At 44.7% G+C, this 27,930-nt stretch overlaps 10 protein-coding genes across 10 annotated transcripts; 4 read left to right on the forward strand and 6 right to left on the reverse strand.

Moving 5' to 3' along the window:
* Window positions 1-146: 146 nt before the first annotated feature.
* FA14DRAFT_160876 (uncharacterized protein) lies at window positions 147-5,536 on the reverse strand. Its single transcript, XM_025498869.1, has one exon. The coding sequence runs from the start codon at window positions 5,350-5,352 to the stop codon at window positions 283-285; it is 5,070 nt and encodes a 1,689-aa protein (XP_025356210.1). The 5' UTR covers window positions 5,353-5,536; the 3' UTR covers window positions 147-282.
* A 257-nt stretch (window positions 5,537-5,793) lies between these two features.
* FA14DRAFT_167836 (uncharacterized protein) lies at window positions 5,794-6,892 on the reverse strand (the record flags this gene model as incomplete). Its single annotated transcript, XM_025500113.1, has 2 exons — window positions 5,794-6,653; window positions 6,867-6,892. 2 exons carry the CDS (start codon window positions 6,890-6,892, stop codon window positions 5,795-5,797), a joined length of 885 nt encoding a protein of 294 aa, XP_025356211.1.
* A 257-nt stretch (window positions 6,893-7,149) lies between these two features.
* On the forward strand, window positions 7,150-8,883 carry FA14DRAFT_48877 (FAD/NAD(P)-binding domain-containing protein). Its single transcript, XM_025502414.1, has one exon. It carries the CDS (start codon window positions 7,227-7,229, stop codon window positions 8,826-8,828), a length of 1,602 nt encoding a protein of 533 aa, XP_025356212.1. The 5' UTR covers window positions 7,150-7,226; the 3' UTR covers window positions 8,829-8,883.
* Window positions 8,884-8,938: 55 nt separating this feature from the next.
* On the reverse strand, window positions 8,939-11,965 carry FA14DRAFT_122892 (WD40 repeat-like protein; the record flags this gene model as incomplete). The annotated part of the gene is made up of 2 exons (XM_025496540.1): window positions 8,939-9,754; window positions 9,821-11,965. The coding sequence occupies 2 exons, from the start codon at window positions 11,963-11,965 to the stop codon at window positions 8,939-8,941; spliced, it is 2,961 nt and encodes a 986-aa protein (XP_025356213.1).
* A 245-nt stretch (window positions 11,966-12,210) lies between these two features.
* On the forward strand, window positions 12,211-13,134 carry FA14DRAFT_121019 (uncharacterized protein; the record flags this gene model as incomplete). Its single annotated transcript, XM_025496438.1, has 2 exons — window positions 12,211-12,436; window positions 12,506-13,134. The coding sequence occupies 2 exons, from the start codon at window positions 12,211-12,213 to the stop codon at window positions 13,132-13,134; spliced, it is 855 nt and encodes a 284-aa protein (XP_025356214.1).
* A 433-nt stretch (window positions 13,135-13,567) lies between these two features.
* FA14DRAFT_164568 (uncharacterized protein) lies at window positions 13,568-14,798 on the reverse strand (the record flags this gene model as incomplete). Its single annotated transcript, XM_025499896.1, has 2 exons — window positions 13,568-13,642; window positions 13,734-14,798. The coding sequence occupies 2 exons, from the start codon at window positions 14,796-14,798 to the stop codon at window positions 13,568-13,570; spliced, it is 1,140 nt and encodes a 379-aa protein (XP_025356215.1).
* A 5,057-nt stretch (window positions 14,799-19,855) lies between these two features.
* FA14DRAFT_123325 (mRNA capping enzyme, large subunit) lies at window positions 19,856-20,908 on the forward strand (the record flags this gene model as incomplete). Its single annotated transcript, XM_025496565.1, has 1 exon — window positions 19,856-20,908. One exon carries the CDS (start codon window positions 19,856-19,858, stop codon window positions 20,906-20,908), a length of 1,053 nt encoding a protein of 350 aa, XP_025356216.1.
* A 226-nt stretch (window positions 20,909-21,134) lies between these two features.
* On the reverse strand, window positions 21,135-22,472 carry FA14DRAFT_104563 (uncharacterized protein; the record flags this gene model as incomplete). The annotated part of the gene is made up of 2 exons (XM_025495713.1): window positions 21,135-21,712; window positions 21,764-22,472. Coding segments are annotated over 2 exons (1,287 nt in total), but the record flags the coding sequence as incomplete, so codon positions are not given.
* Window positions 22,473-22,726: 254 nt separating this feature from the next.
* FA14DRAFT_48968 (FAD/NAD(P)-binding domain-containing protein) lies at window positions 22,727-25,282 on the forward strand. Its single transcript, XM_025502416.1, has 2 exons — window positions 22,727-25,063; window positions 25,140-25,282. The coding sequence occupies exon 1, from the start codon at window positions 23,135-23,137 to the stop codon at window positions 24,959-24,961; it is 1,827 nt and encodes a 608-aa protein (XP_025356218.1). The 5' UTR covers window positions 22,727-23,134; the 3' UTR covers window positions 24,962-25,063; window positions 25,140-25,282.
* Window positions 25,283-25,344: 62 nt separating this feature from the next.
* Window positions 25,345-27,519, reverse strand: FA14DRAFT_146006 (uncharacterized protein; the record flags this gene model as incomplete). Its single annotated transcript, XM_025497297.1, has 4 exons — window positions 25,345-25,461; window positions 25,532-25,928; window positions 25,986-26,370; window positions 26,443-27,519. The coding sequence occupies 4 exons, from the start codon at window positions 27,517-27,519 to the stop codon at window positions 25,431-25,433; spliced, it is 1,890 nt and encodes a 629-aa protein (XP_025356219.1). The 3' UTR covers window positions 25,345-25,430.
* Window positions 27,520-27,930: the final 411 nt, after the last annotated feature.

The raw sequence follows: 27,930 nt of genomic DNA on the forward strand, positions 1-27,930 counted from the left end.
GACTTTCATCAAATCCAATAGCCAGCACCAACAGCACGAGCAAAGCCCATGGCAGGACAGGCTCAGCACATGCGAGAACGAGTAGTATAAATATTGGAGGTAGAGGATCCGCTGTGTAATATCTCCTCAAGGATTTTTTTCTGTTGTTGTAATGTTATATTATTTTCTTCATTGGGAATTTGCTATTGCTAGAATACTGAAGTACATTGGCTACTTTGCGTTTGTGTATTCGCAAAGATTTCTATAGTACATTCTTTAGCTGTGTTATACAATACTGCCCGCCTACAATCTCTCCAGCCAATCTTCGTATGCCGATGGGAAATGTTCACTGAACATTCGTGCATGAAAATCAGGCAAACTGAAAAAGCTGAGTGGGCTTGTGATTTTGTACAATCTACCTTCATAAATCCAAATCGAACGTCCTGCAGGCACCAAAACACCAGCTGTTTTGGAGATTGATTCTTCATTTGCTAATGTGACGGCATCTAATGCTTGTCGTCGTTCTGCTAATTGATGCAAAGGCGCTTTGTGAGAAGGTCCGATCCATGGTGATGGGGGAATGTTAGACTTTTGATCAGAATCTTCGAATCTTGCTTCTTCAGATCGTCTTTTCACTGCAGAATATAAGTCACTCTCTACATCGCATCTCAATCGCCAAAGATCTTCTTCAATCTTGAACATCCTCATCCGTTCACTTTTGCTCAAAGTGGAAGGCTGTCTTCGTTTCAATTTTCGCCATTCCCACCAACTTGTGACGATGTGAACGCGTGCATCTGAATTGTCAATGTCATTTGCGTCCTCTTTCTCGCCATGCAAATCCAAGCTTGCTACACTTCCACGTCTGCTTTCGTTTCCGTGCTCTTTTCGTCTTCTGACTCTACTCAGAGCACCCAAAACACGACGAAGTTCACGTGCTTGTCCATGACCACATCGTGGGATGATATCATGTCCCAAAACAACAGAAAGTACCAATGGTGTTCTGCCACGAGAGGCCCTTTCGGCTAACGTTGCATTCACGGTTGCAGGATGTGCAAAAGTAATGGCTCTGATCGGTCTTCCGGCAGGCAAGCCACTGCGATCGTGAGTCACCCATCTTCCATGCCCGTGCACATTACCCTCCTGATCATCTTCGTTACCACTCCAATCCGGAATTCCATCAAATATTTCCGATCCGCTTCCACTCCTCTTTTCTTCATATCGACTCAAGAGCAAAACGACTGTACTAGCAATCGCACCACCCAGAGAATGACCAGTGAAAACGATGCCAAAGTCTGGATGTTCTCGCAAAGCTTGATCAAGTGTCTTGTAGAGCGTAGAGTTGTGGGATAGAAGTGCTCGTGCTGCTCTCAGAATGCCTGCATGACAATACAATGGTTCTCCTTGGTCATCTTTGCCCACGTTCTCATCACCTAGCTCAAATTGATCAACCACCATTTCAAGATCCACAATAATATCTTGCAAGCTTTGCGTCCCGCGTACCGAAACCACGACGACCTTTCTTGTCAAATCCCGAACAAGATAAAAAGTTGGCGAATAATCATCTGAATCCAATGTTTGAATGTCAGCATGCAAAACATCTTCATGATGAAGTCTACTCAGATGAGCAAACGTTTGACGTGAGAATCGATTGCCAGATGGCGTGAATGTTGCAGGCAAGTCAACCAATGTGACGTGTAATCCATAGGCTGAAATAGCCAACCGAGAAGCCCATTTGATCATCCTGACTAAAGGACGATTCGTGGGCTCTACATGAACAGCATTCGCTGAGCCACGCGATGTACCGGAGAGTGACCTCTTTGAATATCTGCTTGGACGTCTTGGTGGGAGATCATCCATTCCATCTTCTGAAGATGGAAAGTAAGTATGTCTCTCCACTTTGGGCGTTTTTGTGAATTCTAGAATCTCTGCTCCTCGATTGGTGACCACCATATCGTCATCACTGCTCTCTGAATCGCTGTCTTCATCGTCGTCGCTTTCCTGACTCTTTGCAGCGCGGATCTCCTCCTCAAAAGCTTGTCGAGCTTCTTTATCGTCCTTTGCTTTTCGATCAGCTGCCCTTCGAATACCCAAATCGATGCGTGAAGGTGTGGCAGGGAGGAGGGCATCATCACACGAATGACTCTTGATGTGCTTCTTTTTCCAACCTTTCAATTCTTCTAATCCTGCACCTTCCTCTAGATATCTTTCTCTAGTCACATCTTGTAAACAGACCAATTCTATCAAACCTTTCAGTACTTGCCATTTTGTCAATCCGCGATACTTGACGATTGCCTTGTCATCCTCTATGCCTTCTTTGCTTTTGCCCTTTTTACCCTTTCTCTCATGATCTTCTCTTGCAACACTTTCCCATTCACGGGATACCAATGCATAGGCATCAATTGCACATCTGGCTAAAACGGTCTGGCCAGTCAAATTGAGTGCCATCCATCGTAAGAACCAGAACGTCATCGAAAGGAATTCGGCTGTACGATAGCCAAGATCGACCAAATGTGCCAGAAGAAACACAGAGAACCCGTACAGATGTGCTGCGATTGATAAAACCACAACATAAGGCTGAGAGTACCTCTTGCCTACAAAAGGCGCAGGTGAGCCAGCTGCTTTTGCCGCAATAGAAGATCGTGATCCCAATCCCAGATCACCAAACAAAAACCAAAGCAAGAAGGATCTCTTGCTATTTTGTTCGGTTTTGAGGCGGCCGTGTGAATGTTCTTCTTCTTCTTCAACTCGAACAGACTTCTTTACACTCGCTTTATCTTCTGAGGTCTTTGTTGCTGATGGTGTAAGCTCACCGTCATGTTCTTTCATATTCTCAGTTGTCAATCTTTTGCGGAAGCTGGAAAAAGGCGCTAGAACGGGAGACTCATTAGGCGATAAGGCTAGAGGAGAAGGTGCTGTTGTACTTGGTGCACTTGCTTTGGAAACCGCTGATCCGATTGATCGAGAGTTTATATACCCACCATTACTTGGCCCACGGACAGGAGAACGCAAAAATGGTGTCATACCACTCAACGTTGGGAAAGGCGAGGGAGCAACTTCCAACATGGCCGGAATAAGTCTTGGTGTTCCTGGTGGACCAAGAACGGGTGTCATACCGAGATGGACATGGAAAGGAGTTTGATGTCCACTACGTGTTGCTCCACCGTACGGGGTCCAAGGTGAAGGCGGTAAGCTTAACATTGTTGGACCGATTCTGGGCGTTGCAGGTCCCGCTGACCCGTTTGGGATGCCATTCATACCTCGATGTTCTGCGTCCAAATAGTTGGACAAAGTCCCCTCGTCAATACTGTGTGCTCTTACTGCCTGATCATCTTCACTTTCTGACATACGAATAGGAACTTGTTGATTGCGGTCCAAATACGTCGTCGTTGCTCTTCTACGCAAGCTTGGTGTAGAATCGAGTCCTTCATTGTATGCAATATCATCCTCATCGTCGCTTGATTCAATATCGTCCTCATCTTCAACCACATCAGGCGATCGTGCTTCAAAGACAGTGTTGAGCTGGCGTCCAGAAGAGTCTAGAGAGCTGCGGGATTGAGAAGCAGTCCGACCCATCGAGGTCCCTCGTCCAAAGGCGTCAAGAGTAGACTGAGGTTTGTTTGAGGTCGTAGCTCGGACGGGGCTGCGGATGACATCTTCTTCATCCACAGGTTGTGCCTCGGCTGGTTCTGTATGACGTCTTTGCAGTATTGGAGCTCGAGCTCGAGCATTACCGGCAGATCGAGTAGCTTTATCAGCAGCATGTGCAGCTTTGACAAAATTGCTAAATGCTGTCAACATACCAACCTTATGGGCAGGTCTATTTCTCGCTTTGAGCTTTTCAAATTGCTTTCTAGCCCTTTCCTGTTCGCGCATCCTTCGAACGCCGAGTAATCCTTCAAAGCTCTTTGCATCGCTGCCTTGATCGTCTAGCAAAGGTGGTGGTAGAAGTAGAGCACCCTCCTCCTTGTTCCAGCCATAACTTCCCATCGCCCATGCACCTGGCATACCAATTGGCGAAGGTGGTAATTCTGGAGGCTCAGTCCAGCTAAACGCAGAACCAGGTCCATACACCCCTTTGATTGGCTCGGTCATAGGTCCGTCGTTCCGCAAAAATGTTCGAGCTTGATCAAAAGAATCTTCTTCCTCTTCTTCTCCAATCGGCGGAGGTGTCAATTCATCGCCTTTCATACCTAGAAGGCGGGGAGCTGGCGGAGGTGATTTTGCAACAAAGCCTTTGTCGAGCTCATCAATGAGGTCTACTGGATAGGCAGGACTTGAGATTAACACTTCAAAAGATGGTTGATCGCCCCTCGTACCCTCTATTCTTGCACCGTTTGTCAAATCTGTCGCCATACTTTTTCGTGCTCTCCTCTGTGCAATTGTTTGACCGGCATCCCTTTCGTGCGGCATTCGTATCCCTATCTTTGATGACCCTGACATTCTTTCCATCCAAGCACGTGAGACTGATGAAAGACCAAATGTGATCCTATTCGAAAGACTCTTCTTTTCACCCTGTTTTGTCGAAGACAGTGCATCACTATACTTCATAAAACTCAAATTGGATACCTTTCCGATCGAATCCCGCTGTAGGAACAGTGCTCCGAGAGCTTCAAGTGCACTACCATTACTGGCCCTCTTTCCCTCATAAGCACCTGCTGTGGAACTCTTTGCACTTCCTGTACTCGATCGAGGTCCTGCTCTAAATGGAGTATTTGCCCCTCTAGAAGACTTTCTCCTATTTGGCATTTTTCTGGAATACTGAGATTCGGAAGAATCACTTTGACGTCTTGAACGATAATGCGAAAGATCCTCTTCCGGCGGAGAAAGAGGAATTGCAGCTCCTGATCTACTCAAGATGGAAGAAACTGTAACGTATCGAGCCGAATAAGGTCCATAGGAAGATTGAAATAGAGGCATAGATGAATCTGCGGTTGTGTTTGTCAAACTTGTCCGTTTGTGTGAGCTACTCTTTGACGGTCTTCTTCCGTTACTGTTGTCAAAGTATGTATGCGGTGGTGAAGATGATGATTGATTCATGGGAGATTCAAGATGCAGGGATGGCAAAGAGCCTAAGCTTGTGCCTTCTAACGAAGATGATCCTTTCGGCTCCAGTAATTGTCCACGTGTGCTAGAGGGGCCAATTGGTATGGCAATGCCGGATGGCGGCAAAGGTTCCAAATCTTCAATGTCCGAAACTGTATCATTGAGATTTTCTGATTGTGGGGCTTTGACCATTGTTACATTTTCGATGCTTACTCTTTTGCTGTTGTTTTTCGTATTGGGACTTTGTGTACTGTCATGCTGGCCATGAGCATCTGTTGGGATCGGTTCGGGCGATGCAACGGGCATCAGCCCCGGAGAAAGTGTTGTCATGACCACTTTCTACCTTTTTGTGGAGGTGTGCGCACGCTTGCAAGTAAGATTGAATGTTGCAAGATGACTTATAGGTGTATGATTTGCCAATATTCACACATGTCGAAAAAGGGGTGATGATGAAGATGTGCAAGGGATACTCAACCACGAGCTTGTCAAATCAAAAATCTTAAAAGGGTCGGTTATGCAAAAAGGGTAATGAGGGAAAAAAAATATCCGATTCTCTCTGCTTAATTACGCGTGTGTTTGCCGCTGTTACTGCAATTCTGTATCATTACGCATGGGTACACAGAGTTAACCCGCTAATAGTCCGACTTTAAAATAGGGACTAAAAGTGCGGGGATTGTTAAAGCTTGCTGCTCTTTAAAGCTTTGAACGAATTGTACTGCGAAAGGGAAGCGGGAGTCAGCATACATTCACTCTTTATCTAGAAAACATCCACTTACTCATATTCAGATTGTGTGATGGGTAGAACAGAACCTTGACGCATTCCAGATGGGAACCCAGAAACGTTCTCTTCAGGATAACTACCGCCTTGAATACCATTCGTGGAATAGGTTTCATATCCATCAGTCGGAGGAGCATCAAGCCATAAATGATACTCTGACGAATCTTGATTATCTTGGAACGATGTTGGTCCTTCTCTTGGTGATTGGGTGTTGATATAATTACTCGATCCTCCAACACGATTCCAAGTACCAAGTAATCCGTCTTGTGAAATCTCTTCAATCACACCCGCACCACCTGCAGTGGTAAAACGTGCATAAGAATTACCGCCAAGACTTTGGAATTCTTGATCTAATCGATCTTGATCGCCTCCATTAATGTATGTTTGTGGACTTGAAAAGGTTTTAAAGTCAGTCGTTGTGGCATAACGAATAAGTGTCTTTGTTACCGGTCCATTTGTATGATTTGGATCATCTTCAGCGAATAATTGAGATCCCCAGAATACAAAGTATTGTTTTGTATTTGGATCATAAACAGCAGAAGGTGCCCAAACCATTCCTGCAGTATCATCATCAACTTGAGCGAGATAATTTGTATCCCAATTCACAAGATCGGTTGTATGCCAGATCACGATCGATTTGCTACCATGTGTAACGGCATCAGACCAAGATTGTGTATGCGTGTTCAAATCTGTTCCAATTGCCCAAAATTCAGATCGATCAGGAGAAGCAACCAAATAAGAATCACGAACACCTTTTGTTCCAACAGTTGAAGTTAAAACTGGATTTCCACCATTCAAAGCTGTAAAAGAATAAGCATTATTGCCGTTTGAAACTTGTTGATAAATTTTTTCACTGTCTTGTCCGTTGATTGTCTTGAAATGTTGAACGAAATAGCCTACAAATGATGATGCCCTTTTGTCTGCAGGAGTGGGAGCAGAATAGGTTGCCGTTGCTGCAAGAGCTAGTGTAAGGCCAGCGAGGAAAGATAATTGCATGGTGAATAGGATTGAGGGAATGATGATGAATTCTTTCGTTTGTGAAACACTTTTTTTATTCTTTATATACCTTTCATCAACACTAGCATGAAGCATCACAAATCGGCAATCTTTTTCTTTTTCGATCTGACAGTTGATCGGGAATGTCATTCCCCCGCATTTCTATAGAAGCAGAACATTTAGCCAAGAAAGAAGCTTTAGGAGATTTGCGAAGAAGATTCTTGGAAGTGGGGTAAATGCATGCAGACACACAATGATGCTTTTACCGCAAATCTCTGAAACAGGCCAAGAGCGCCACGCTACGATCTGGAAAGACAGCCAACGGTTTTAACGTTTAACGCTAAACGGAGATTAGACAATTACCAAATACTAAAAACAACTTACTCTTCTTCTGACTTCATCTTCTCTATAGACTGACACTGTTTTCAAGATGCGAATATGCATAGTAGGAGCAGGCTCAGCCGGCATGACAATGGCAAAACAAATACTGGATGCTAGGAAACAATTTAAGCAAGGGATCGAATTCATTCTTTTCGAAAGACGTGACGAAGTAGGAGGAATATGGCAGCATGAGAAGGATATTAAAGATCCAATACTATGCTGGGAACAAGATGACACTTCACTACTTCCTTGCTCCAAAAGTGCTCGACAAAAAAGAAGGCTTAGACTTAAATGGCAAGAAGCATGGCCGCCAGGAGCAATGTTTGAAGGATTACGTACAAACATTCCATGTGATCTGATGAGCTATCGTGATAGTTTGTTTAGAGATGGAACAGATTTATACCCATCACGCGAGACTGTACAAGAATATCTAGAGAAGTATGCGGATCAGCATGAGCTAAGGAGAAATGTCAAATTTTCAACAACAATCGAACGTATAATCAAAGATGAACGTTCAAATGGATGGTCAGTAACATACAATTCGAACGGCGGTAATCAACAAAGCACTACTGAACAATTCACACACCTCGTCTTAGCCCATGGTCGATGTAGTGTGCCCAATATACCCAATATAGAAGGGATCACAACATTCTCTGGGCGGATATTGCATTCGGCGTGGTATAGAGATCCCACGTTGCTCCTCAAAGAAGGTGAGCCAAAGCGGATATTGATTGTGGGAAATGCATCAAGTGGAATGGATATAGCGAGAGAGTTGTCTGGATTCATCACTCGCAATCTACCCTGCGGATTCAATCCGAAGCAATGGTTAGACCAATGTCAAAAAGATCCATTCGAAGTTCTTTCATCTTGGCATTCTCCAGAAAAGCCGCCTCCGATGGATTATAATCCATTAGATCCGGAATCGCCAGCATGGTGCAAGAGGATCAAAGTTGTGGAAAGCATTGAATCTATACAAGGAGATCGCATTCACTTGGCAGATGGTTCAATCCTAAGCGATATCCCACTTATAATCTTTGCTACTGGATTCTTGTTCGATAATGCCTTCTTGGATCAAACGGCCGGTATGTTGAATAAGTACCCTCTTTTGCCTCCTTCAAGTCACCCGTCCCGCATAGGATTCCCGTCTGCTTCAGTATATAACCTAGACGATTGGTTCTTATGTCATTCAAAGGATGAAACGCTCGCTATGCTAGGATTGCCGATCACCGTTGTGCCTTTCCCATTTACAGAAATACAGGCTATGTATTTGATTCATCGTTGGTTGGATAAAGCGCCAAAGTTACCATTTCTAGACAGAAGCATTCCGCCTACGGATGAGCAAAGGTGGCGCTCAGAACGAAAAGACGCAAACGTGAACGGTCACTCTGATGATCAAGAAGTCATCCTGAATACTACTCCTCACACGTTCGGTAAACCTTCCGATCAGGTTTATTTGGACAGGTTGATTTCCATGTTGCAGCTCGTGGATAAAGAAGCAGGCAAAGAAGTTCCATGGAAGTCAGATTATTCGAGTGACGGGAAGGGGCATGGCTTCCCTAAAGGACCTGAAGCACGTTTTGCTACTTCTCCATGGCGAACAGAAAGACGAAATGCAGGAAGGCTACTTCGTCGTGAAACATTAGGATATTAAGAGACACTTGCATTGCATTGAATAGATCTAATGTACATTTTGTACATTATCTCCACTTCATAGATTACAATAGATAGAACCAGCACAAGCAAAAGCATACTGAGCCAACATCAAGTACCGTAAGATGCCCCGCTGAAGTATGTGGGAGGCAAAGAACTTGCGACATCGTAATAAGGCCTTTCTACTACGACCAATTCTGTTTCAGATGATGCGGAGCCAGGTACAATGCCTGCGTACAAAAGAGGTTGATATTTCGTCACCAATCTTGCTCGCCAGTAATGATCAGATTGTTGGTCGTGTTGACCGGCGTTGGTGAGATCGACGGATGATTCATCGGGATGTGCACGTTTACCGTTGCGTGGTACATTGGTATTTTGTCCCTCAGCAGTAATTTGAATACGCTTAGCAGTACAGAGAAAAGTTGCTCCCCAAACAGCCAAAACGGTAGGCGATAACCAAAACAATCCGATCGCATTATCACGTACGCCCATCAATTCTTCATTTAGTGCAGCAATAAAACCTTCTTCACCTCTATGTCTCATCCTGTGCACTGCTTTCAAGGCTTTCTTGCCCATTTCTTTGGATGTTGTTGAAGTGGCTGGCTTTGAGGTATTTCCAGTAAAGTTTGCTTGTCTACGTTCCAAGTCGTATACGACTGTTTGGTTTGTTGGCAAGATACAACACATCATGTGCGGCTTCCATGGATCAAATGTTACTGCATTCGGTTGATGGGCAGGAGAAGGTAAAGCACCTCTATGATGGAGGGTATCCAACGAGTAACAATGTATACGTTTAGCTGCATCAATTGAAATCAGATATTGCCCATCAGACGAGACTTGGATCGTGTCGATACGTGCGAATGTGGTGCGAGGTTCATTCGCACTTTGGTTCTTGTCCTCTGAAGTCTCCTCTGATTCGCCATCTGACTGACTGGAATCTTCATCTGAATGATGACCGCCATTTACCTGAGCTTTTCCATTTGTCATGCGAACGGCCTTTCCTGCTACAGATCGACCAAAAGCGGCTTGCCTATGTTCTGCAAAGCTCTTCAACAAAGTGCACTTTTGGGAATCTGAAGATCTTGGAAGGTCAACCACATGAACGAATGCACCAGGATAGCTTGCCAACACCAGCCTTGCATGATCGGGCGTAAAGGTGGCTGCACTGCTTGCTGGACCTTGTTGTACTCCCTGTGATGCAAATGTCTTTGTGGAGAAGGACTTTATCCGCTTCGGAACGATGTCTTTACCATTTTCTTGTAACTCAAACAACTTTGATTCGTACAAATCCGAAACGAATAAGAATCGGCCATCTTGCGAGATCTCTGCACAAACGAGATTGCTTTGTACTCGAATCTGCATCTCCAATACTATCTTCCAGTCTACTTTCTTAGAGTTCTCTTCCTCCTCTGCGTTCGCTTGCAAAGGCAATTTCCATATCGCAATCGACTTTTCTCGTCGCAAAATGACCCATCTCTTTACAGCACAAATACGTATAACGCTTCCACCGCCCAAAGCGCTACCTTTGCCTGTTGTAGGTACAAACGGTAGACGACGGTGAATCGTGTCAGCAAATGTGGTGATGGGAGTAGTCGATACTGGATTGATATGATCGAACCGTGATTGTTTCGGGATGCGAGATGTCTTTTGAATATCTTCCTGCTCCTTCGATTCAGATTGCTGCTTGGGGTGAGTGGTATCTATAAGGGTGGCGCGTGATGGTGATGCAGCAGGCGTTAATGTCAGGTGAAAGTCAACTCCAGCGCTGACCAAGATCGGTAGTCGGTTGATATCACCATCTGAAGATGAGAGCAATGATTTGGGATTAAAAGGTGGATCGATTGCCAATGCTCGAATATCATGTGCATGCAAACGCCTTTTTCCAGAAATCATCCACTTCGTTTGTTTGGCGACACCAACTCTTGTATACTCCACCACTTTTTGATCTACCGATGCGCTATACACACATTGTCCATCTGATCCAACGCACAACGATAGAACATCTGCACCTTTTCCGTGACTCGTGAACCTTGCTCCGGGAAGAAGAGTGAACATCTTTCCATCGTAAAAAGAAACTTGTCCCATAGAATCTCCCAATACGCACGTTCCATCTAACAAAGTTGCACAGGACCAAACGATTGTTTGTTGGTTTCGGGATCTGTCTACCACTAATTTAGTGATCACACGACCTGTGTTTGCAGACCAAACGTAAGCAAGACTTTGTGCTGTTCCTCCTAGAACAAAGGAATCATCCCATTCGTCATCGTCATCATCATCACTGTCGCTGTCGCTGCTGTCTGAATCGGAATCATCCTGTCTCTTCTTACCGCCGATAGGTACAAATGGAGCCTTTTTAGCCTTCTCCTTTCTTTGAGGTGGTCCCCAAGCCAGTGAAACAATTCGGGCTTTTGCTCTATCAAGTTGTGAAACATTACCTCTCACAACACCATCTGATCCTCGTAGCGAGCTTCTGCTGTATGAAGCAAGTTCGAAGCGACCATCTGCAATGTCGATCATGCGAACGATCCCATCTTCACATCCGAGTGCGAGGTGCTTCCCTAGCGGAGAAGCTGCCATTGACCAAACTGATCCACCTTGAGATGGAATTGATCGAGAGACATTGCTGAGAGTGCTATCTTTTCTAATAGAAGCTGGTAGTTGTTGAAATTGAGCTGATGAACTGGGTGCCCGACTTGACATGATCAAATGAGGCGGTAAATAATGCTCTGTGACGATTGCCCCACCAGAACTTGAGAATAAGCGAGGGGTATTGTATGGTACAGTAGGCGATAAAACAAAGACGAGTGAATCCACTTTGGAAGGATTTGAGCCAACCAGTGTAGTGTCTACTACCCAACCTTTTGCAACACTTGCCGAGGAAGAAGAATTGGATTGACTGTCGTCCAATTTTGAAGCATCAATACCATCATCTTCAACCCAAACACATAGATCAATATTCCCATTTTCCCTTCCAACGGCTAAAATGCTTCTTGCAGTCGATGATGCCGATTGAACCTGTTTTGTCAAAGGCAAGAATGCCAATGCTGATACAGATGAAGGTGCCCAGTCCACAAATCGAACTCGATGCAAAGGCACACTTGGTGCCGATTTTGAAGGACCTGCGACCGTATCGGTCATTGTAACATCATTTTCACCATCCATCTTGCTAGAGGATGTATGATAATTGAAAGAGGGAATGAATGCACTTTCCTAAAACAACTCCTCCAAAAAAACAAAAAAATTCAGAACTAGTGAATCACGTGTGTTAATTGGACAAAAACACGCTTACCCGCCCGCACCTTCCCCCGAAAGCAAGAAAGAAGGACAGTTTCTTGAAATACGGACATTTTACTCCATCGACTCATCTTGCTCATCCTTTACTGATGGGGGATGCGGAAAGGGATGATACAATAAACTTTTTCGAATCTTCAATTGAATCCTTATTTGGTCATCATCAATCAGCAACAGGTGAAGCAGGTCAATTGTGTACCTTACAATTGGATGATGAAGCGATCAAATATCGTATTCCTGCCAGTAATACCAATAAATTATTCGCCCATTATCAATGGGATGCAGGTCTATTCTTGGGTCGTTTGATACACAAGAACAGTCAAGAGGCAAGGGATATAGAGAAGAGCAGCGAGAACTCTTGCGTCTCGGCTATTCTTCGACCCGAAGCTGATATTCGCCAAACGACAGTGTTGGAATTAGGAGCGGGAACTGGTATTCCTGGCTTAATCAGTGCAAAACATGGAGCTTCTTCGGTCTTGATTACTGACTATCCCGATGAAGGCATCCTGACCGCTCTAAATGAGAACATCCAATTTTCCTCAGTACAAAAAAATGCGAAAGCACTTGGTTTAGATTGGGCCGATAAGGTCACAACAACAAAGGTGCTGCAAGAATACCCCGATAAATTCGAAAGAATTTTATGTGCAGACGTCCTTTGGCTTTCTTCTTCCCATCAACCACTTCTCAATACAATCCTATCAATGCTTGCAAGAACATCTACCGCCAAATGTATAGTTGTTAGCGGCTTTCATACAGGCAGACGAGCACTTTCGAAATTCTTTGCGATGGCATGCTCTAAAAGTGGTCTACAATCTCAGTATTTAAGAACAAGCAAAGATAGCCATGGAAGGTCTATTGTTTTCGAATTCAATGTCGTTACAAATAAAGCTCGACCGTGGTCTGGAAGACAGCCATTCGCGCAAGATGACGGCGATGAAGAAGAGCAAGATAATATGGACGATTTCACAGAGAGGACGAAATGGCTTCTTTACGTTTGCCTAGAATGGAATTTATAGCATGCATCATGTAATCTAGGGTTGAAGTATACACTATCGGATTAGGTCACGTTGTAGAGGTTAATCAATACATGGAATATCCAGATGTATGTATGGCGAGATACCGATACTCAGTCGCCGTGGCAATCATTGTCTGTTTAGACGATCTTCTCAGCGAGCATTCACTGCAGAAGATGGTCTCAGGTTGTCGAAGAACCATTCTTGACATTGAGCGGGCCAGACATTAGGAGCGAGAAAGGAAATCTCTCAAGCGCTTGTCGCATTGGGGATTGCTGACAGCTCCACCAGAGCATCAAAGACAGACAGAAGAAAATTATCAAGGAATAACGCTTCTCTCTTCGCCATATAAGAACAGTCACCTTTGTGTAAGTTGTTGGTATGACATCAGTCACGAACTATTTAATTCTTCAAAACGTTGTGAACGAATCTTGACTCATCGCTGCCGAATATGTGCTTTGCATATCGTCATCTTCCATGCCTCTGGCATGACCTTTGTATGTATCCAAGCCTAAGCCACTAAAGCCCATCAATGAATTAGCATCAATACGTGAGCCAGGAAGATTTTGTCGTTGATCTTGTCCGATTTCCATTCCGTTCACACGTTTCAAACGGTCACTTTGGCTGTAAGTGATACTTGGTGCGATACTGGACGTCGGTCCACCAGCATTACTCTCGTTATCCAAATCTTGACTAGCAATGCTGCCTGCATAATTTCCGCCTCCATAGCCATAGCCCCCATGGCCCAAACCATTTGGCATCATTCGCGAAGAAGCAGCGCTGATTGAACTAGCGGCACTGGAGAAGGGAGGCAAACGATTGGAGGGATAAGGAGCCTGTGTTCCAAGAGAGGTAACACTTTGTGCATCACTTGGAATATAGCCAATCGGATCGTGAGAACGATAGAATGCAGGATGATTCAAAGGTGGATTCACATGTTCACTTGCACCCGTACGCAGAGGTCCAGCGGGATTGCGTGATGCATCTGCACCTCCCACAACACCTTGTGCATCATGACGATGACGAGCCATGAGATCACCCGGTCGTTGCAACGGTCTACGAGGTTTGCTGAATTGAATCATAGATGGTTGCAAATTGGCGAGCGCTCCTTCCACCAAGCATCCTTTCTCTTTGTAGTGAACCAGTAAGTAATGCCACAAGGGATGCTTGCTCAACACCTTTGGATTTCCCAAGATGACCAATCCATACTTTGCACGTGTCAAAGCAACATTCAATCGACGAGGATCCGATAAGAATCCAATACCTTGATGTTCATTAGATCGCACGCAAGAGAGAATGATGTAGTCTTTTTCACGACCTTGGAAAGCGTCCACACTTGCTACTTCCACTTCTTTGTAGAACTCTTTGCGCAATTTGCCGTGGAACTGCATATAGTTGACGATGAAGCTTCTTTGACCTTCGTATGGCGTAACGACACCAATCTGATCAGGTGTAATACCGGCTTTGAAGAATGCTGTAATGATCTTCTCGACATTGGATGCTTCTGTTCGATTCAAGAAAGATGTACCACTGCTGGAAATTTCTTCTTGTCCCAAATTTTGATAGAAGAACATGGGAAGCGTCGGAACTGGCCAAGGGAAATCGACATTCTTACGCAATCGCTCAGGAGCGGTAACACCATTTTGCAAAGTGCCTTCGTAGAACATATTGGAGGGGAAATCAGCCAAGCAAGGATGCATACGATATTGCACCTCCAATCGAATTGGTCTATTACCCAGGATAATCAAACGTTCAAACAAGCTTTGCGTCAAACCAGCACGAGCTGCCTTTTTGTTCATAATCACAGGTCCCAATTGCAAGTGATCTCCAACAAATACGACTTGCTTGCATCCTAGTACAAGAGGGATCATGCATTCTGGCTCTGCTGCTTGTGTTGCTTCATCCACCAACACCGTTCGGAAGGTAATCTTGCTCAACCTTGGGTCGCCTGATCCTACACAAGTACAGCAAATCACATCAGCAGCATTCAAGATCTCCCTTTCGCAAGCTCTAGTCAATGCCTTGTACTTGCGCTCATCACTACTCGACAATTCGCCCTGTTCATTCTTGAGTTGAATCAACTTTTGCAATTCGATATGCGTATCATTGTTTGCCACTTGTTCGTGTAATGTCAAGAAGCTGATTGAACTCTCTAAAGCTTCACGACTTTTGGCGGTCATACGAACAACTTTTAATCCCGTTGCATGAATCTTTTCAGTTAATTGATCAACAGCAACGTTTGAAGGAGCACAAACCAGGACAGGCCCCGGATTCATCTTGCTCAATTGATAAACAATCGTAGCACTCGTTACCGTCTTTCCCGTTCCTGGTGGACCTTGAATGAGACTCAAAGGTCTTTGCAGAACTTGTTTGACTGCACCTACTTGACTGTGATTGAGCTCCGGCAGACCAGGTGCGCTGAATCTCTTTGGCATTGATGTGCGCAGTGTGACCGGTTCTACTTCATGACCGAGCAATTTATGGTAGATGTATGCACTTACACTCTGTTCGTCCACAGCAAATGTTTTCATTGCTGCTTGAGCACGATCGAAGCTGGTGCTTTTCCAAACAAAGTCTGCACTAAAGTTATGCGTGCAATGATCGGGAACACCTTCGTTTCTTCGCAGTTCGACAGCTACCTCATCGGAAATATTGTTTGGTACCTTGATTACATGACCGACACCTTCCCATGGAGCAGCCAATTCACCGGTATATTTTAGCTTGAGCTCATCGCCAACAGCTAAACGAACTTCTCCACTCTCTAGCTTTGGTAGAGACATCCAAGCAATCTTCTTCATATTTAATCCCTGATCCCATCTGACCGCTAAATCAGTCTGCGTTTGTGATTCTTTCAATTTTCTGTCGTAATCTGCCTCAACTTTGACGAGCGGTCCAAAGATGTTTTGATATTGATATGCATCGTCATAGCGTAACAAGATCGCTGGAGGCTCTTCATCTACACCGGGTTTATCCACATCATCCAATGTCGCTTTCTCATTGTCTTTCCATAATTCTTCCAATCGATTCATTTGGCGTAATGTGATCGGTCTGGCACGAGCCTGTTCTGCATCAGTCGGCGTTTTCACAAGCCAATTCAAAAAGCATCGGTCGTGGATCAAAGGTGCCCATTGCGACGTATCCCAAACAATATCCTTTGACGTTGGCATGGCTGCACAAGGCTGGCGACACAGAAGGACAACCACAGTTTCGCTCTTGGCTGGAATGAAACCGAGGAGAAAAACGTTCTTCACTCCGCAATTGTAACACTCTGGCATCATCTCACCGAGCATGGAATCGTTGTGTAGTCGTACTTCCCGGTGCTTGGCCCGAACGAGATGGGTAACGATATGCGATGACGAAGTCGTCCCGCGAGCATTGCAGAACCATTTGTTGCAGATTAAGCATTCAACCACACAGCTCGTGCTATGAATGCCACAATAAGCACAAGCATGTGGTGGAAGATTCTCGATTGGCTCTGGCTCAATATCCTCCGCATCATCCAGAAGGCCGGGTATATCTTCCTTATGTCTGCTTGCCGGAGATGCTGAATCGGCATTACTGGGTGGAATATGGTCTTTTGCACGTCTTTTGGTGGCTAAAGCGTTCGTCGAGACACCGTTTGCGCCATCTGAGTCCTCCAACTTTAAACCGTTCAAATCTGTCAAATCCAAGTCCAGGTCAAGGTCCAAACGATCATTATCAAGCACGTTACCGACATGTAATTGTTTCATTTTTTGAGGATCCAATCGTTCTTGTGAAGATGGATTCGATTTGCCGGACTTTGTATGATTTCCGTTGGCTTTCTTTGCCTCGAATGATTTCACATGTGATTCACCATTTTCCGTTCTTCCACTTGTACCTGCATTATGAATTGATGATGCACCACCTAAATGAGCGAAAAGGTCTTCCGCATCATCTGCCATATCGTTATGTATCCCAACGATTTGGAAGGTGAAGATGGTGGCGTAATTTCAAGGTACCCCAGTTTTAAAGTTGGCTGAGCATTTTGATAATATTACACATGTGATTATCTTTTTTTTCTCATATGCATATCCGGATGCCGCTTAAGCAGCAGCTCTACGCGCTTAAAAATAAAGAGGTTCGTGCTTACTCCAAGAAACAGTTGGTATCAGTAGATCAATCAATTTCACTTAGAGTTTATCGCAGAGTCATTATTGATGTTGAAAGAAGATGCATTTATAAACGGAAGCTGAGTTATATATTTATGATTTGAGCAAAATGATAAAAACCAATAGCGGTCATAGCCCTGTTCGGCGCCGACGTCAAAAGTGTAAAGGTATTATTTATAGCGGTAGACTAATGCACACACTACACGTACACACGCACGCACGCATTAAAGAGAGGAACACGGGAAAATTTAAACACGCTTAAAAAATGTTCATCTCATCATTCATCAAACTTATCATCATCATCATTCAACCAATTGGCCATACAAAGCAAAGATTGTAAGAATGATTCAGCATCCTCAAAGAATACAATAAATCGCTTGCTGTCCTTGCGTCCCTCCTATATACATGTGGTAACTGGAAGACCATCGGAACGCCATCATCACAACGCATTCATCATGGGAGGACGATTTGATCCCGTACGTGACTCTGTCACTCGTTCACCTTCCAGCGATGACCGACGTTCAGCTTCCATACCTGAGGAAACGGCCATGCATCGTCGTCAAGCTACCAGATCGGCATCCATTGCAGAAATATTGAACGAAGGTGGACAAGAGAGTGCAATTCCGAGGTCAAACAGTGGAAATGGATTTGGCGATCATCCTCTTTCACATGGCTATAGCAACTCAGGCGGACAACATGCTCCCAGTCCTATGCATCACGCTGCACCACCTGGTCATGCTTATCGCAATATGTCATCACCCAGAGCAAGTATATCTCGTTATCCGGATGGACCGACTGCACTTCCTCAACGAACTTCTCCCAGAGGTGCTCTGATGGACTTGCCTTCTCGCGAACGGATACCATCGTATGGAAGAATGCCCGATCCTCCTCCGAGCACGTACATCAGACAATCTTCACCAACTGGTATGAACCCGTACCATCATCAGCCTTCGCCTGTACCAACTTTACGTACAGAACGATCACCCTCTCTTCATCATATTCTTGGCCCAAGCTCTTCAATGGATGAGATCAGAAGGCCGACTTCATCGAGCAGCTCGAATACAGGTTTAGGACCGCCATATGCTAGCAACCAACCCTCCGTAAGTCCAGTGATGGGACGGCATTCACGATTATCAGGAGAGCATGGAATTCCAGGTCCATCACATCTGCGTGCCGATAGTATGGAGATGCATTCTCATCATCATCCTCATGGCGGTCATTATACTGGTCATCCGTCATCCATTCGCGCTTCTTCCTCTTCAGGTTCAGGAGGAGAATTCGCAGTTCCTGATGTGCCTTACAGGTCGCCTGAATCTATGCGGGGTAGAGTACCTCTTCCACCTGCTGGAGGACCTCCAATTCATGGATCATCACCGTACGGCCATCCGATAAGAGCATCTCCAATGGGTGTGCCTACCAGGTATCCGGAGCAGGAAGGGTATGGACGACCTATCCCAGCAGATTTTCTCGATGATCGATATGCAGGTGCAAGACCGGCAACACCTCCTTCCCTACCTGATGCACGAGGACATGTTGCATATCAGCAATACGATCGAGCTCATCCTCCACAACAATTGCATATCAATACCGAGCATGGAATATATCATACTCCACAAACGCCGCCCATTGGAGTACCTCAAACTCCATACTCTAGCATCACAGCGCAATCACCCGGACGACCACCAATGACACCAGGCGGATTTGCGCAAACTCCGGGTAAATATATGGGCACTCCATTCTTTGGAAGGGACAAGCATCATGTACATATGCATAGTCATTCTTCCAGCGCTGGAGCTCAACAAGCAATGGAAGCGGAAGAACTTGATCAATACCGACAAAGGCAAATGTATGAACAACATGAAAGACGTGCCTCGAGGGATCAAATGATGGAAGAACGTGCACGATATGAACAAGAGAGAGCTGCTTACGAACGCGCAAAGGTGATGGAAGAAGAGCAGATGCATGCCAGACGGATGCAAGAGATAAGGGAACGAGAGGACTACGAAGCACATCAGAGATTGGTTGCACAAGAGGAGCAAGCAAAAGCACTCGAGCAGACACGATTGGAACAAGAGCAATCCAAAGCAGAATCTCCAGCTGAATCAAGACAGGCATCTCCACCGCCTAAGAAGCGAAAGAGCGCTGCCTCTAAGAATGAGAAAAAGCAATCAGCTTCGGAGAACACTGCAAAGGAGGGGCTACCCTTGCCTGAACCGCGTGCAGAGAAAGAGTCAGCGGAAGGCTTACGCAAAGCTGAGCCGACCAAAGACGCCACAAGTACGAATGGTTCCTCGACAGAAAAGAAGACGAGAAAGAACTCCGTCCAACAACTACCGCCGGACCTCAAAAAGCCTTCCGAATTTGCAAGCAAAAAGTCTGTACCTGCTCCGATCATCAAGGAAGACATGAAGGAGCCTGAAGTCGTAGAAATCAGAAAGCCTGCTTATAAACCTTTGAAGAGAGTAGGCCTGCCTGGAACAGTGAAAGTGCCGATCAATTTGACGGAGTTGGAACGATTGCGGTCACAATGTAAGAATTCTTTGCGAGAGAAGTGGCAAGCAGAGAATGTAGGGAAATCGGATGGATGGGAAGCAATGATTGCTGAGATCGAAGCAAGCAAGAGCAAGATTGTTGACACGAACAAAGATCAAGCTAAGAAACGAAAGCGAAATACAGCAGAAGGCTCGACAGCAGCCGAAGCAGAGAAGGACATTCACTCTACCGGCAACGGAAAAGCATCTTCTCTCGTTGCAGCACACTACAATGCACGCCAAGATGCAGGAAGAGATGCAAGGAAACAAAGCCCGATCATTGATCTTAAAACATTTAACAATTGGGTGAAAAGCGTCTTGATACAGCAATATGGTCAGAAAGGTGGTCGTGTGTTCGATATTGGAGGGGGAAAAGGCGGAGATTTGAAGAAATGGGACAAATGTGGAATCAGAGAGTTAGTCTTGGCGGATATTGCAGAAGTTTCTGTTTCTCAGGCCAGAGATCGATTTATGGATCAAAGACATCGTTTCAAGGCGGAATTTTTTGCAATGGATTGTTTCGGTGAACCTGTAGAAGATCATGTGCCGGCAAATCTCCTTTCGCCTCTTTTCGATACCGTTTCACTTCAATTTTGTCTTCATTATGGTTGGGATAATTATGCTCATGCCGATTTGATGCTCGATAATATCGCTAAATATCTCAAGGCTGGTGGGACATTCATTGCTACGTTCCCGGACTGTTATGAACTTCATTCACGTTTAACGGAAGCTGTGGCAAGAGATCCGTCTGCAAAATCGTTCGGAAATACCTTTTACAACGTATCCTTCGATGAAGTGAATCGAACGGAAGACAATCCCATCCACTTTGAGCCATTTGGTCAACGATATACATTTGCACTTACAGATGCGATTGATGAAGTGGCAGAGTTTGTGGTTGATTGGAGAGAATTGGAAGAAATGGCTCGCAAAAAAGGCTTACGATGTACTTATCATGGAAATTTTGCAAACTTTTGGCAAGAATTCGGTTTGCAAGGTGGACCTTTTCGAAATTTAGCCGATAGGTTTGGAATCCGAATCAATCAAGAAATCCCAATGAATGAAGATTTATGGGGAGCTGTAACAATTTATGCTGCTGTTGCATTTGTCAAAGAATGAACTTACTTCTCTCGCTGATTGATAAAGAAAACACTTGAAAAATTGTTCAATGTATGTAATGTAATCTACAAATGCGCAATGATGATAAAAGACCCAAAGAAAGAGAGAGAATGCCATGCTTTCAAGCTTCTGCTGAAGGAGCAGTATTGCTTCTAGGAATCCGTGTCGTACTGCGACTACGACCACGACTTCTACTGCGACTTCGGCTTGAATAACGTGGTCTTCGTGGTCGTAGGAATTTGGGTGGCTTGATGACTGAATTGAATACCAACGTTCCGTAGCAAAGCAAGATGAATCCGATCACTTGCAATCCACCCGAAAGAGGCCTAAAAACTTCCCAACCGAGTGATAAACTTACTACCCAGATACCCAACGTTCTGCACGTATCAATTGTAGATCTTGCAGTTGCACTAACATTACGAGTGACACTGAGCCCGAAAAAGTTGAAGAGTGCAATCGATAGAGCGATTGCAAAGCTTGTGTAGAATACGATTGGCGTGTTGATGATTTGATGCCATCCAGCGGACATGTCGAAATATCCCCCTCTACCATCAGGTGTTCGTCCATATAGGAAATGAAGTGCTACTTGGGCTGCGAGTGTTGTGACCAATCCGAAAATACCTTCCATACCAACAGCAAGCAACGGTTCAACAGAGTATCGTCCCATAATCTTTTCCTCCAACACGAATTGAGACGCAGTGAATAGTTGAGCGAACAAGATCAACAAGACACCCAACAAAGCGCCAACGGTTTGTGGAAGCTCTTCATCTCCTTTTCCTGAAGTGATGAGTGATGAAGGTGAGGCTGCGACTGATTCGTGTGCGATGGCTGGTGTTGTTGAAACAATTGAAGCACTGTCTTGATTGAGCACAGATCCACTCAAGCCGACGATCGAAACACCTAACATGACTAGCATGAGACAAAGCCATTGAAAGAGGTGCAACTGTCGGTGAAGAAAGATGACACTGAAAATTCCCACCCACAATACCAAAGCGCCACGTGTCATTTGATAAATGCTGACCGGAGTAAACAATAATCCAACGTTCATCAATGTTGTACCACAAATATCGCATAGAGCAGGCATGAAAAAGAGTGAGGCGGCTGCTGTTGTCATTTCCTCTCCTCCTTCTTCATCAGCAGTTGGTACCACATCCTCACTTCTTGTCCTTCTCAATCTGGTTGGCAGGAGTGCTTGTGTTTGTTCATCCCCGTTACCAGATGCGTTCTGTTCAAGCGAGTTTCTAGGTGTGCCATCAGGTGAAGAAGTACGTACGGGTGTATATTCCGTTCCACTACCTTCCACTCCTTGTTTCAGCATCTTTGTCCATCTGGCCCTTTTGATGAATCGATGATACAAAAACATGATAAACACCGGTACCAAACACAACGTCTCTCCCAAGAACATCGTTGCCGTTTGCCAAACCGGTTGACTGAAATCTATCCGTTTTGCCGGATTTGGATCGTCACAATGAGCAACGCATTGCATATCTTGATATTTGTTGAAAAGAGAGTTGGAGATTCCCGTTGTTAGCATTCCCGCTACCAAGATTGGAACAGCATTTTTGTGAACCATTTTTGCTGATTTGTCAGAGACGCACAAAGGCGCCCGATTGAACGGGATGATGGTTGAAGTTGAATGAATACGATGTATGATAAGCTGCTGTGTCACTTTATAGGGTCGCTCCTCTGTTACACGCCGTGCCGCGCCCGCCCTGCTATGTTGATCCAAGCCCTTGAATGTATGTTTGCGCCCGCTCACAGATAAAGCTGATAACCAGATTACGTGTGCGGATCCATTTGTGTCCTCACGAACCTCACTATGCATTAAGGCACTACTTTTACTCTGATTGATAGAAGTACCTGCAGATTTGCTTGTGTGCGTTGCAAGACTTTTAATGCTCGGGAATGAGGCAAGTGTGTGCTTAAAGCCCGAGGCGAGATAAAAGTAGCGTTAGCGTTGTATAGCATTGTAAGATTTGGTCGGTAAGAAAGCAGAACCGGTGATGATAATGTATTTCCCCACAATCAAGCTCGGTCTTCGGACACACACAAACGCAATCAAAACCTTCATCGTTTCTAAGAGACCGGTCTTTTGTGACAACATCAAAAGGTGACTAGCGGTGCCGTTTTATACGCCAAAGAGGAAATTAAGCTTGCTCTGCTGTCACAAAAAAGTGCTCAGCAACACACCTTCTACTTTCTTCTCATCCATCACAATCCCACAACATGTCTACCTCAAAGACTGAACTGGAAGCGATCATCGTTGGTGCAGGTATAAGTGGTATTGCGACAGGTTGTCGATTACAACTAGATCTTGGCTTGAAAAATTTCAAGATTTTTGATCGTGATACAACATGGGGTGGTACGTGGTTACAAAATCAATATCCAGGTTGTGGCTGTGATGTTCCAACCAGATTATACTCTTTAAGTTTCGCTCAACGTGCAAATTGGAAACAATTCTTTAGCTTACAAGATGAAATTCATGAATACTTACAAGACGTTGCAGAAGAATTTCATTTACCACGTAAAGCACACTTTCAACATGAAGTCATCTCGGCAACGTTTGATGACGCAAATGCACATTGGATCGTTCGTGTACGTGATTTGCAAACGAAAGAAGAAAAGACTCATACTGCACGTTTGCTTTTTTCTTGTGTAGGAGCTTTGAGCGTTCCAAGAAAATGCGATGTTCCGGGATCAGAATCTTTCCAAGGTCGCTTGTTCCATAGCGCTCGTTGGGAAAAAGACGTTGACTTGCAAGATCGTAAAGTGGTAATTTTGGGTAATGGCTGTACAGCTTCACAAATCGTTCCTGCAATCGCACCAAAAGTCAAACAATTAACACAAATCGTACGAGCAAAGCATTGGTACGTTCCTCATTTCGGAACACCATTCGAAAATCCATTTTGGAAATTCGTTCAACGTCATTCACAGGCTTGGTGTGCATTTGAACGTTTTTGTGTGGTTGTCTTGTGTGAATCACACTTGCTACAAGCATTCAGGAAAGATGGTAAAGCAGCTCGTGAACGTGTGGCAGCTCGCTCAACAGCATACATCAAACGATGTGCACCTGCGGAATATCATGATTTGTTGATCCCTAAACCAGGTGAACTGGAAGTGGCATGCAAACGCAGAATCTTTGATTCAACCTACATTCCATCTTTGGGACGTGAAAATGTTGAATTGACAGGTGATCAAGCAGCAGAGATTGTCAAAGATGGTGTGATTCTCAAATCCGGCAGAAAGATCGAAGCAGATGTGATCATCTTAGCAAATGGCTTCCAAACCGATCAATTTGCACTACAAATGGAAATCAAAAACGGTCAAGGAAAAACGTTGGAAGATTATTGGAAAAAAGAAACTGGCGTTCCACAAGCTTATCGTACATTCATGTGTGCACCTTTCCCAAACATGTTTATCATTTGGGGTCCAAATGCTGTTACTGGACACTTTTCCGCTATTTGGGGTCAAGAACGTGCAGTTGAAATGGCAATGAAATTGGTTCGTCCGTTGTTCTTGACAGGCAATAAAAACTTAACGCCAATTCAACGTAGTCATGGTAAAACTATCCGAGTTCGTCGTTCTGCAGAAGATTTCGAGCAAGTGTTCATTCAAGCACAAATGCAATCAATGATTTACACCACCGGATGTGGATCTTGGTACGTTGATCAATATACCGGCAAGGTAACAGCTGTCAATCCATCTTTCCAAACAACGATTGCTTTCCGTAGCAAGTTCCCTTACTTCCCCGATTATGAGTATCGTGGTATTTCATCAAGTGCTGCTTGGGGTGCTTGGCCAATTGTGCAAAGACTTGGAAGTTTATTGCGTTTAGGTGCGACACCTGACGTTTCCCAGAAGCGATACAACATCCTCGTTAGCTTACTCTTGGCGCCATTGTGGATCGTACGTTATATTATCAGACGATCTGCTGTTCGTTCTTTGCAAGGTCTTTCTTGGTTCATCGATTTGGTCTTCCCGTACAACAGGCCAAAGCCATATTCACCTTCCAATTCCGATGTGAATCGTGAAGCAAAAAAGCTCGCTTATTGAGCTCAACATAAAAACAGTACGACATCTGTATAGCTTTTTATTCAAAGTTTCTTGAATTTATTCTTTTTTCCATCTCGACTATGTTAGTCTCTTTCCCCCCAGGTAAGTACATCATGAGATGATCGGGACGCTTATTGGTCGAGCTAAAGTCTATCTTGAACTCGCTCTTCTGCGTAAGTCTAGGTATGGCGGGCTACCAAGTTGATCCCGAAGGCCATGGCATCCTTTTGTTCTCGAAGGAAATGTCCCCGTCGGCTCAACCGGATTGCAAAGATGGAATCATATTTCCATATCCACTAGGTCGAATCGTCCCGTGAGGGCCCAAGCGTTCTTCCGCATTGATCATGAGAAAGTGTAAAGCTATACTACTTGTATTCAGGTTTCACAGAAGATGACAATAATATTTGTTTAGCTTTGTTTGATTGGATCTGAGTGTAAAAATACATGCTAGAAACAAGATGTTCTTGCTCTATGCCCCGCGGCGATGAAGTAAGAAGCATCTGAATGGGCAAAAAAAAGAGTACCCTGTCAGTATTCAGTAAAAATGATTGCACGACTTGGCAAACTCACCCTTCATATCCACTCATATCTTCGGGAGTGAAAGTATCACGCCAACGGCCGACAAGCTTATTGCCTGCTACCACATATCCCCGGTACAGCCATCTTCCTCTACCGTCAGGCCTGTACTCTTTTGTAATGGAAACCATTCCATCCCAACTTCTGACCCTTCCGCGTAAAATAAATCTTCCCCAAGCCGAATGACCCGTTCCGGAAATTAGGATCTCATACTTGTCATTCTGCTTATCTTCCATACTTTCATCGCTTGAAGATGCAGGTTCATCATGACCAAAAGATGGGTAGTTGTGCCAATCAGCCATGATGTGCTGTGGGATCTCGTTTGTATCCTGGCGAAGGCCTTTCAATGCCCGCTCTCGTGCTTCACTCTCCCAACTTGCTCTTCGTTTTCCTAGTTTAGCTGCTTTGCTTGAATTGGCCGTTCGCAGTTTCTCTAGATCCTCCGCACTGATCGTCTGCACTTGAGATGGTTCCGGATCATCATCATAGTAGCCTGCATTCATCAAACTTCCTTTCCCTCCAATTCGTTCTGAATAATTCACCTTGACGACATGTTCCTTTAATTTCCATACTTGAGGTTGTTCTCCAAACGGACCTTCATAAAGACTTCTCACTTTTCCGCCCAACATGTCACGATAACTGTCAAAGTCAAAGAATGTAAATCTGCCTTCCCATGATCCTTCAAAGTCTCCTAAATGAGAAGCCGCATTTAAGCCGGGTGAATGATACGGTGATGTACACGCAACCAAACGAGCAATATCCTTGTCATAATCAAAAGATAGTAACTTGAGTGGATCACGGGTTGTCAATTTTCGTATCTCTGATCTTGCCTTCTCGCCTCCAGTCGTTGATTCTGGCGAGGGAGACGGTTCATCGGAAGAAACATCGCTAATGCTTTCTTCCACTCCTTCATACGGATCCGTTGCTGCATTTATACCGCTCACCCCAGGATCATGTTCAACTTTCATGAAAAAGGAACAGCAGGCTGCATGTGTGATGTTCGGCGGTCGAATGCTAATTTCTTTGCCGCAATATGCTAGTCGATGAAGAGCATCTTTCGGTGTAAGATCTGCGATGAAAGGATTGTCGGACGCTGCTGCCTGCGAAGGCGAGATTGGCGAGGTTGATGAAGACTGGATCGGTAACTGCCGCACTGTCCATGGAGCAAGAAAGGCGTCATAGCGATGTGCAGCAAATACGAAAGGCCGTAAAACAAACAGCTTTTCGTCACTTTCATCACGAGTCTCTGACGCCAATCTAGCCGGACTGCTCAACATGTAATCCAAATGCAATGCCAAAGCCCTGGTTGTTGTATTGGGTGGATAGCCAGATCGAATCGCTTCTTCCAGCAAATCTTGCGTTCGAAACATTTTCAGGTATTCCTCTATCCTAGCCCAACGTAACTGTTGAATATTTTGTCCGTCATTTTCTGTTAACATCATAAATGCTATCCATAAATTTTCCAAGATTTCTGCTTCACCTTTTTCACCTGTTTCCTGTTCTTTGATCCTTCCAAATGCAACCGCTCTTCGTATCCGTTTTAGACAGATGCATCTCCGTTGCAGTTCTTTTGCCAGGCTCGCACTGCTTATTGCCATCGGACCAAACCGTCTTGAAATCGCATCCACATCAAACTTTGTTTTGAATACGCGTGCATACAATCTAGGATTGGAATCTGCATTGAGAATTGCATGATTTCTCCGACTTGTCACCACCAAGTTTCGTAGATTAACAGGTGGAGTGGCAAAGGCAGGCGGTTGTTCATGTGCATATTCTGTCTGTGAAGAGGAAGAAGGAACCGAAGATTGTCCGACGCTGTCCATATGCTGAATCCATTCCTTCCTTTTTGGTGTGGATATGGCACAGTAGAATCCAATTATATCCAGAATCTCTGACGGAAGAGAGTCCAGACTCGTCCTTGTATTGTCACGAATGACATGTTTACCTTTCTCTTGGGGTGAGAAGGAAGTTTGAGACGTCATCGAAGCAAAATCCATCGTTCGAACTGAACCTCTTTGCTTCCCAGACCATAAAATGATGGAGGTGATGAATCAAAGGAGGGCAACGGATTTTTATCCTGTTTGGCCGAATGATGTGTATATATGATCTTGCATGCTTTCCCGCTTAATTGTTGTTGATTGTGTGGATAAACTTACTTAGCCTTTTGTTCAAATATGTTTGACATGCTGAAATGACCAAGAATAAAAAAAGACACAAACGCCAGGTATAATTTACGTACGGATTATGCAAGCTTAATCCCTTTTGTTAATCGTGCATTTAATCAGTCCTTGACGCCAAAGAACAATAAAAATGGCAATCAATCCGTACCGGGCGCCGGTTGTGCGTTAGTGTGGGTGCCTGCAAATGCAATCGAGCTCGGTCCTTTTTCTGTT

This window comes from Meira miltonrushii (assembly GCF_003144205.1).
Source record: "Meira miltonrushii strain MCA 3882 unplaced genomic scaffold FA14scaffold_2, whole genome shotgun sequence".
Classification (NCBI taxonomy): Eukaryota; Fungi; Basidiomycota; class Exobasidiomycetes; order Exobasidiales; family Brachybasidiaceae; genus Meira; species Meira miltonrushii.